Source organism: Papaver somniferum, unplaced genomic scaffold (genome assembly GCF_003573695.1).
Source record: "Papaver somniferum cultivar HN1 unplaced genomic scaffold, ASM357369v1 unplaced-scaffold_80, whole genome shotgun sequence".
Lineage (NCBI taxonomy): Eukaryota > Viridiplantae > Streptophyta > Magnoliopsida > Ranunculales > Papaveraceae > Papaver > Papaver somniferum.
Genome location: NW_020650971.1, coordinates 2,708,510 through 2,717,767, shown reverse-complemented (window position 1 = coordinate 2,717,767; position 9,258 = coordinate 2,708,510). Strand labels below are relative to the sequence as shown.

The window sequence follows — 9,258 nt, the reverse complement described above, 5'->3', positions numbered from 1 at the left end:
AAAAAGTGAGAAAGTAAATCTGAAAATGATTTGTTTTTCCTTTTGATTTTTTCGGAAACCAAACGGTGTTTCAGGTATCAAATTCGAAAAGTAACGTTTACTGTTGGACCAAACAGTAATAGCTAGACCAACGTTAACAAAAATACAAAAAAAATAAAAACCACGCAGACAATTAACAGAAAAAAAAAACTAACTTACTTTACTGTACTCCATTTAGGATTATTTGGTAGTATTATATTGTCAGCTTTGAAAACTTCCCCCTCCCTAGTCCAGCCCAACAGTGCGCTTCCATGAGAAGCCCATACTCTCCGGTTTACAAGCCCGACTGGTCCAACCTGGAGTATTAGTCGTGCCGTTTTACCAGGATCGGTCCATCACGAATCAAATCCTTATTAGTGGTTGTTGACTTCTGATTACCCAAACAGTGTTTCTCTAATCAGAGAGTGAAGCAGTAAACTTATCATCATCATCATCATCCATGGCGAAATCTCTGCTCTGGTCAAAATGGGGCAAAAAGGAATGGATAATATCAGCCATTGGGTTCACTGTTGTTTCATTAGCTATCATTTTGACTCTCGATTCATCTTCATCATCAGATCGAGTTCCTAATCAAAACCAGATAACCACTCCTCTTCTCGATGAGGAGTCACTTGTTGATTTGATTTTATTGCAGAACGCTCAGCAAAAAGGAGCTGGTAATCCAATTTCTTAACTCAATTAGTGAATTTTCAGTTAATTTTGTGATTCGGGGCAATTTCTTTTGTGTAAACTTGTGCAATTTGGGCTAAAGTTTTGGATTTTTGGATGTTGGGAGATAGTTTGCTTAGATGGGAGTTCACCTGGGTATCATTTCAGCAAGGGTTTTGATTCTGGCTCTGAGAATTGGCTTCTTCACATTGAGGTACATACACACAGTAATTCCATTGCTACGTTTTACACTTCGGATTTGTTGAACCACTTCTTGTATTTGTAGTTGAGAGACAAATATAGACTATTTGTGGGGTGCATTTATGAATTTGTGAAAATGGGGTCATGTAGTTAGAGGAATTCACTGCAGTCCTGGTCCATATGAGTGACACTGTTTAGGACTCGTCTGTGCTGTTCGGTGGGGGCAATATTTATGAGCCCTTGTGGGACTATGTGTACACTGTAGTAAGCCACGAATCAAACACACAGAAGTTTAATTGTTATGTTTCGACAGTTTCATCGGGGTCATGGAATACTGCAAGCACTGTAAACAACTGCATTGTCCCCATTTAAACAGCTTTTTAGGTTTGATGTACGGGTTGAGACTTTCATTTGGGGTCATGGAAGTTCTCGTGGCGTAAAGGGCTAATACTGACATAGAAAGAAACTGTTGTGGCTCGGCAGTTGGTAGGCTTGAATTGGGTTGCCAATGGTGATATCCTTTTGTAGAACACTTTTTTACTAAAGGGGACTAACGTTGATGATATTAGTCCTGGTACATATTATTGATGAATTCAATTTCTGCTTTTTGTACAAGACGACAAACTAATGTGTTCCTTAAAAATGATATGGAGTTGCTTGTTGTTTACATGGTGTGCTTATTTTTTTTTATTCTTCTTTCTTGTCAAGGGCGGTGGTTGGTGCGATACGGTGGACAAGTGTAGTATACGCAAGGGGACTGCGTTAGGATCGTCAAAGTTTATGGATACTAAAGTTCCTTTTACTGGCATTTTGAGCAGTATCGAGTCACAGAATCCTGGTAATACATCTACTTCTGCAAGCACTTAGTAGTTATTTTGTATGCTTGATGTTGTATAAAGTATAAACTTTTCAACCTTTACTTTTCGGTAGGTATAATTTTCTTAGACGCGTTTTTTGTTCTTCCATTCTTTAGAGTTCTTTAACTGGAACAGAGTAAAGATACGCTATTGTGATGGGGCGTCATTTGCTGGGAATCAAAGTGAACCCGAGGTATATTCACTGGAAAATTTTGAGCATTCCTTTAAGATGTTTTATTTTGTATTGTCCTAGTTGATTTCACATCACTATGAAGGTATCCTTAAGTAATAATTACAGTTCTCCATTGCCTTTTCTGGTATAGAGTAGTTCGGGACTCTTTTTTAGAGGTCAGCTCATCTGGGATGCAGTCATGGAGGAACTCCTTTCATTAGGTTTGGCTAATGCTCGACAGGTCTGTACTTGAAAACATACATATATTTTTCTCCAGTGAGTGAGGCAGCTGACATTAAAAAGTTGATGCTTGTATTTAAAACTCTCCTGCCATAGGTTCCTATACCTTTGATTTTCTTCAGTATTGATGTAATGATTGGGAATATGCAGGCTCTTCTTTCCGGCTGCTCTGCTGGAGGATTGGCGACGCTCATACATTGTGATGATTTTCAAGAAATGCTGCCTAAAGAAGTTAATGTCAAATGTCTCTCAGATGCAGGATTTTTCTTGGATGAGTATGTATGCGATATGCCAATGTACTTCAAACATTTATTCTGCTCATTTCTCCACCGTAACTTATGCTATTTATTGCACACTGTGTTGCTGCCTCTTCAGGAAAGACGTTTCTGGAGAGCGGACCATGCGATCTTTCTATCGGGCTGTATCAAATCTTCAGGTGTGGTTTTTCATCTAAAGAAGAGCTTATGTGGTCATCTGAGTTCAATGGTTGTTTTTATCAATATTTTGTATTATTATCATTTCTCAGGGAGTGACAAATAGTTTACCGAAGGACTGTACATCGAGAATGGAATCATCCGAGGCAGGTCTCACTTTCATATATATGTATTTGTTGACTGTATCTACCATATTTTTCTGCTCCTTTGCTGTTGTAAATTGTGTACCTCCTATCATACAGCTCTAACGTCTTTTGAATTGCTGTCTCCAGTGTTTATTTCCCCAAAATTTTGTGAAGTACATAAAGACGCCAGTTTTTCTTGTGAATCCTTCTTACGATTGGTGGCAGGTACTAAGTATACATATCATCTTCATTTGTTTCTCGGAATTCTGTTTTTAGAAACTGTCTAATGTTTACGGTTTGATTATTATCAGATACACAACATTTTGGCACCATCTACAGCAGATCATAGTTGGTTAAAATGCAAACGGAATATTAAGGATTGTAATCCAAATCAAATTGAGATACTGCATGGTAATACCCTACTTACATTTAGATATTCGTACATTCTGTAAAGATTTATTCCTGCCGTCTATTAACAGGGGATATGTGGCCAAATTTGAAATCCCTGCACGGTAATATTCTGTCTTAGTCACTCATTTAATAACCTATCGTTTACAGGATTCCGAATTTCTATGCTAAAGGAGCTGGACCAATTCCGTCATAGCAGGAACGTGGGTATGTTCATAAACTCATGTTTTTCACATTGCCAGACATGGATAACTAACACATGGCATTCGGTGGACTCTCCGAGAATCAACAATAAGGTGATAATTTGCTTGACTCTGTATCTTCGGAGTTACCCTAGTTCTGTCATTCACTGTTAATTTATGCATGATTCTACAAGTCTTAAATGTGCATACCTGTAACAGAGAATGATTGATATAAACCCAATGTTCTGTTTTGATTTTGAAACACTTACAATAGCTTGAAATGGTGTTATTGTTCTGAGATCATACAATGTGTTTAAAGCCTCTTTGACACTTTTTTCAACAGACAATTGCAGAAGCAGTTGGGGATTGGTATTTCGACAGAAAAGCTGTTAAGGAAATTGATGGGCCATACCCCTCCAATCCTAGTTGTCACAATTTGGACTTCAGTTCTTTTCATAAATCAAGATGAGCTTAGATCAAGGTATGCTTGATGTGCGACGAGATAGAACCTGGCTCTTAACGAAAATTGGGCGTCAGAGAAACTTCGCAGGGCCATTCGTATTGAAAATCAGAACACGTGGGAGCTGCAAATTCAGATCCTTGTATTCTTTTCAACTTCTGCAATGCCAACAGAAAATTGTGCGTATGATTTCCAAAGGCATGTCAGTCGTTGCCTTGGTCATAACTATACTAAATAGTATTCATTCTTTCTTTTATATGTTGTCAAACTACAAACATTGCGAATATACAAGTTCCAAAATCTTCATTTCTGGGGCCTTGATCTCTGTATGATACGCAAAGGCACGTCTTTTGCCAAGTATTATGGATTTGGAAATGACTCCCATCATAGCAGGAACATGGTTAAAAATTACCATGTGCCCCAGAAGTTGCATGTTTGTCTAAAATTTTACATTTCGACACAAGATATGTTTACTTGCTCGAAAATTTCCATGTGACTAGAATTTTACATTTTCGAGACCCGAAATCTTCACCGCTGCACCTCAAGAATCAAACACTATTGCCAAAAAACGTAAAACACACGTCACTCAAATTGTACTATAGAAATAAAATATTGGCCTATAACCCAAGTTTAGCTTAGTGACCAAAGGGCATTTCAATTCTAAGAATCTGCTGTGCACCAAAATCTTGCTGGTTTATCTGTGCACAGCAGGAACAACTGTGTGGCTGTAGTTTAGTGGTAAGAATTCCACGTTGTGGCCGTGGAGACCTGGGCTCGAATCCCAGCAGCCACAATTCCTTTTTCTTCTTCTTCTTTCTATTTCGTTTTTCCCAGGACCCGAAGGTAGTAGTATTATATATGCCAGGGTTTCTTTTTGGAGAAAGAGGCATTTTAGTTTCCTCTACTGGTCTCAGTCTACTGTCTAGATGGTCGTTGTCGTCATTTTCATTGCCATTATATGATGAAAACACCCTCATTGATCTCCTCACTTAAGCATCAGCTTGGAAACATCTATCCTTCTCGTCTGACATCCCCTAACAAGCTTCGTGAAAGTAACTAGAAAAATAAAAGATCTATCCTCCTCGTCATTTTCATTCCTCTAATGGAGACATGATTTAACGAAGTCTCTTCTTCACAATCCAGCCATCCATATCATCTCGATCAATGGCTCAAAATCTCAAGCATCTTCAACCGTTCATCTAATTACATATACATCATTAATCATGGGTAGCGACATGGGTCCCTGAATAAGGCTAAAATAGTATATATTCAGGGACAGTTTTTAACCGATTGGGAACTTTTCCGTGTTTTTTTTTATATCAGAGACGGTCTTCATTAGTCAAGGGTCAAACTAAGGTCAACGAGAGTCGCGGATGTGGGTTGGGAAAACCCCATTTTCCACTAGTGGTATCTGATTTGTTATGTCCAATGAAATCCTTCTTTTCTTTTGAAATTAAGGTCGCTCTTGTTATTATTTCGGGAATGACATCAAATGGGGGAGAGTTCTTTTGAACTTGTGCTTAATGGTCATATCTTGAGGGGTGTGCGACTGTGGAATATTAGAGGGGTTATCTTGTATCTTTAAACTCCTTGATGAATGCATTTAGCTTCGGCTTTATGATTTAATCCAAATTAGTTGGTATGTATTTTTTCTTTTAGTCATGAAATGTCTCTTTCAGAAATTTCATTATGATCCCGTTCTTGTACCTTTGCCAATTTTATTGACAAAAAGGAGGAGAATTAATGTAGTTCACACTACAAATACATATGGTTTTCGGATATGTGAGGGGGAGTGGTTTCCATGTGAGATGGAGTATTTACTAAGGGGGAGTGATACATATCACCATAGTATTATTGTTAAAGTTGTGATACAATTGAACTTTGACACTATGTAATAATACTATGACACTGAATAACAATGATCGAGAACTATGTTTTCTCATTGTTATAGCTACGGATCTTCAACAATGGTGATGCTGAACTTACAACCCTTGGGATCATTGGAGTACTTGGAAGTGACGAAGATTTCGAATAATGTTGAAGATTAGGCATCTGGAATAGGAGCTACTAAAGTTTCTTTATCTTTTTTTGTATTCCATATGTATTGATAGTTTTGTCACTAAAATTGACAAAGGGGGAGATTATTAGAGCATTTCTCGGTCGAACTCCCATGCGTTGCTATCTCAAGCATGTTTGTCAATGTTAGTGATCAAAACTATAAGTCTTGATTTCTAGTCTACTATTGCTAAGTCTCGGACTAGGATAAAAAGTGTATTTGAGCTCAAGAACTCCATGGAGATTCATCATACAAGACGAAGAACTACTCAAAGAACCGGTGAAACTTCATCAACAAAAAGGTATGTGGAGACTTGAAATTATCTATCACTCAAAAGTCTATCTACTCTATATCCTACTCTTTGAGACAAAATTCGTTTGCTATATAGAATTGGATTATACATATTTGGTATTTCGAGCCGAGTATACCTCGCCTATCGGACCAAAACTTGTCTTTCGTGGAAATAGGTGAGACCTATTTATACAAGCCGCAATAAAACGTACCCTGGCCTCATAAGAAGTGGAAGCGATTGAGTGGTGGAAGAAAATGGTAACGGGTAACGCCTGGAAATGATGTTTCCATAATGAGGATATGTTTCACCATTATTTCTTGCCATTACTAACCGCCTCACTCTTATGACACTCTTGTAATGGGCGTTTTGCACGCCGCGCGCTGTAAACCGCCAGACCAATACCCTGATGAGCATCCCCCAGTTTGTGACATGTTTTGATGTCTCGAGTGTTTTCATGGAAAACGTGTATCATGTTGCTATGTGTGGCAAGTTAGAACTGAGAGGCTTGCTGGTTCGGTGTAGACCTTCGACGGCCGATATTTTGCATCTCGGGAAGAAGGGTAGCCGTTGATTATGGCTACCTTTCGTTGGTAGCCAGCGGCGTGGCCGTGGTGCTGGCATGGCTTGCGCCTTCTCTTGGCGTGGCCAATTAAGGTTTGGTGCCGTGGACAAATAATTGGCATAGCCAAGTGTGTGCCGTGGCCAAAGAATTGGCGGTGTAGCCAAATTAGGGTTTGGCGGCACAGTGGCGAACTTGTACGGCTGAGGTCTGCATCTCGGGAGGAAGGGTAGCCGTTCATCGTGGCTACCTTCTGTTTGGCGTCCAGCGGCATGGCGGCATGGCCAGAATGGCTCGTGTATGCCCTTGGTGTGCCAAAATTAGGGTTTGGCACAAACCGTGGAATTTGGCATTGCTCCCAAAAGTTGCCACAAGTTTGGTGTCTACCTTTCGTTTGGTGGCCGGTGGCATGGTGGCATGGCCTGCATGGCTCGTATATGCCCTTGGTGTGGCCAAATTAGGGTTTGGCACAACCGTGGAATTTGGCATTGCGGACAAAAGTTGCCACAAATTTGGTGGGGAACTTGTACGACATCTCAGGAGGAAGGGTAGCCGTTGATCGTGGCTACCTTCCGTTTTGCGGACAGTGGCATGGCCGACATGGCTCGTGCATGCCTTTGGCATGGCCAAATTAGGTTTGACACAAACCGTGGAATTCGGAATTGCGGCCAAAAGTTGCCACAAGTTTGGTGGCCAACTTGTAAGGCTGAGATCTGCATCTCAGGAGGAAGGGTAGCCGTTGATCGTGGATACCTTCCGTTTGGCGGTCAGTGGCATGGTGGCATGGACGGAATGTCTCGTGCATGCCTTTAGCGTGGCCAAAAGTTGCCGCAAGTTTGGTGGCAAACTTGTACGGCTGAGATCTGCATCTCAGGAGGAAGGGTCGTAGATCGTGGATACCTTCCGTTCGGCAGCCAGTGGCATGGCCGACATGGCTCGTGCATGCCTTTGGCGTGGCCAAATTAGGTTTTGGCACAAACCGTGGAATAGCGGCGTGGCTTGGCATGGCTCGTGCATGGCTTTGGCACGGTGGCGTGGCTGGCATGGCTAGCATGCCTTTGGCACAGTGGCGTGGCTGGTGCATACCTTTGGCACAGTGGCGTGGCTAGCATGGCTGGTGCATACCTTTGGCACGGTGGCGTGGCTGGCATGGCTGGCATGAGCGGAGATGATGCCAGCCAATACTAAGGGTTCTGCCGCGGAACGTAGTATGTGTATATATATAAAGGTACCCAGTGAGTCTTGCATTGGCAATGCGCCGAAATTTATAGCGTATATGGGATGGTTGCCGCATCCGCGAGTCTGGGTAAATTTCACGTAAACATATTGAACGGCTCAATAAATGTGCTAGTGGGGATATTGGTATTCACGGCTTCGTTTCCTTACGGAATGACGTCATGTCAGACTAAGGTTTTACGATTTTGACCCTAAGCTAAAAACTACCATCAACACATATTTGCGGGAAGAGCAAATTAGAGAAATCTTTTAATGGAGGCGTTTTTTGAAGGGGCATGGGGGACTACACTTCTTTTATATTTCATGGGAATTAAAGACATGTGTCAACATGTCATTTGTCTCCCATGGCCCTTCAAAAAACGTCCCCTGGAAAAATTTCTCACCAAATTAGGGTTTGGGTGGTCAATTTTGGTATAGTTATGTGTTTGGGTTATTAATCCGCTTAAGGTTTGGGCCATTGAACGTTTGTGGACAAGGTCAACGTTAACCTCAATTTTCGGAGAAAGAAGAAGCAGTGTTCTTCTTGTTTTCCATGACAAAGAATTCTGTCTTTATCCTGTGTTTCACCTCCCTGTCACAAACCAATATCAGCATCGCCTTTCCTTGCATCATCTGTAAATGAAAATGGATGCAATGGATATAAATATAATAGAACTCAACAATGAAGATGTAGAGTAATAATGGGTGCTAGGTGTACACAAATAATCGACTCAGAAAAAATGCAAATATATCAAGGTTACTACTAACAAGATCCCGGTTCACGAACGTTTCTATATTACGCACCATTCACTCGATCTGTTGACTGTTGAACTCTGAAACTAAGTTCGCTCCGTTGGATTATCGTCCATTAACTGATCCAGCGCGCAGTTGGTGGTTCTAATCCCGGTTGACGGTGTACCTGAATTTGAATGACAAATAATGATCCAAACCACGCACGTTTATTATTTTATTCCGTTCATTTTAAGCCCATCTCACACCTTACACGTGGACAACTCTGAGTCATCAATACTAATCAAGTATGTGTCGTTAACTCTGCTTGACTGGAAAAGGGCACCAGAATCCACGACCCAGCCACAAGTTTGCTCTTACGGGAACAATCATACCATTAACATATTAACCAATAACCAACCAGATAAACATGCATGCATGTCAAGTACAAAAATAGATTCACCTCGTTGGCGGTTGTTTGAGTATCTTATTTGGGTGCATCACATTCTTACATCATGTTGTTTAGTTACAGCTAATACAAGTTGTTAAAAAACTATTTCACTAAAAATAGCACTTTTTTCTTTGTGAATTATGGAACTAGCTGTATTAGTCAGTTAAATTTTCTCCATATAAATCTAATT

At 40.6% G+C, this 9,258-nt stretch overlaps 1 protein-coding gene and 1 non-coding gene across 2 annotated transcripts; both read left to right on the top strand.

Annotated features, from left to right (window-relative positions):
• The first annotated feature begins 408 nt into the window (after positions 1 to 408).
• On the top strand, positions 409 to 4,136 carry LOC113345074 (pectin acetylesterase 5-like). Its single transcript, XM_026588942.1, has 12 exons — positions 409 to 695; positions 819 to 901; positions 1,597 to 1,726; positions 1,862 to 1,938; positions 2,069 to 2,158; positions 2,308 to 2,432; positions 2,533 to 2,593; positions 2,684 to 2,737; positions 2,864 to 2,941; positions 3,028 to 3,127; positions 3,275 to 3,420; positions 3,650 to 4,136. The coding sequence occupies exons 1-12, from the start codon at positions 479 to 481 to the stop codon at positions 3,773 to 3,775; spliced, it is 1,287 nt and encodes a 428-aa protein (XP_026444727.1). The 5' UTR covers positions 409 to 478; the 3' UTR covers positions 3,776 to 4,136.
• Positions 4,137 to 4,487: 351 nt separating this feature from the next.
• Positions 4,488 to 4,559, top strand: TRNAH-GUG. Its single transcript has one exon. It is a non-coding gene; the product is annotated as a tRNA-His (tRNA).
• Positions 4,560 to 9,258: the final 4,699 nt, after the last annotated feature.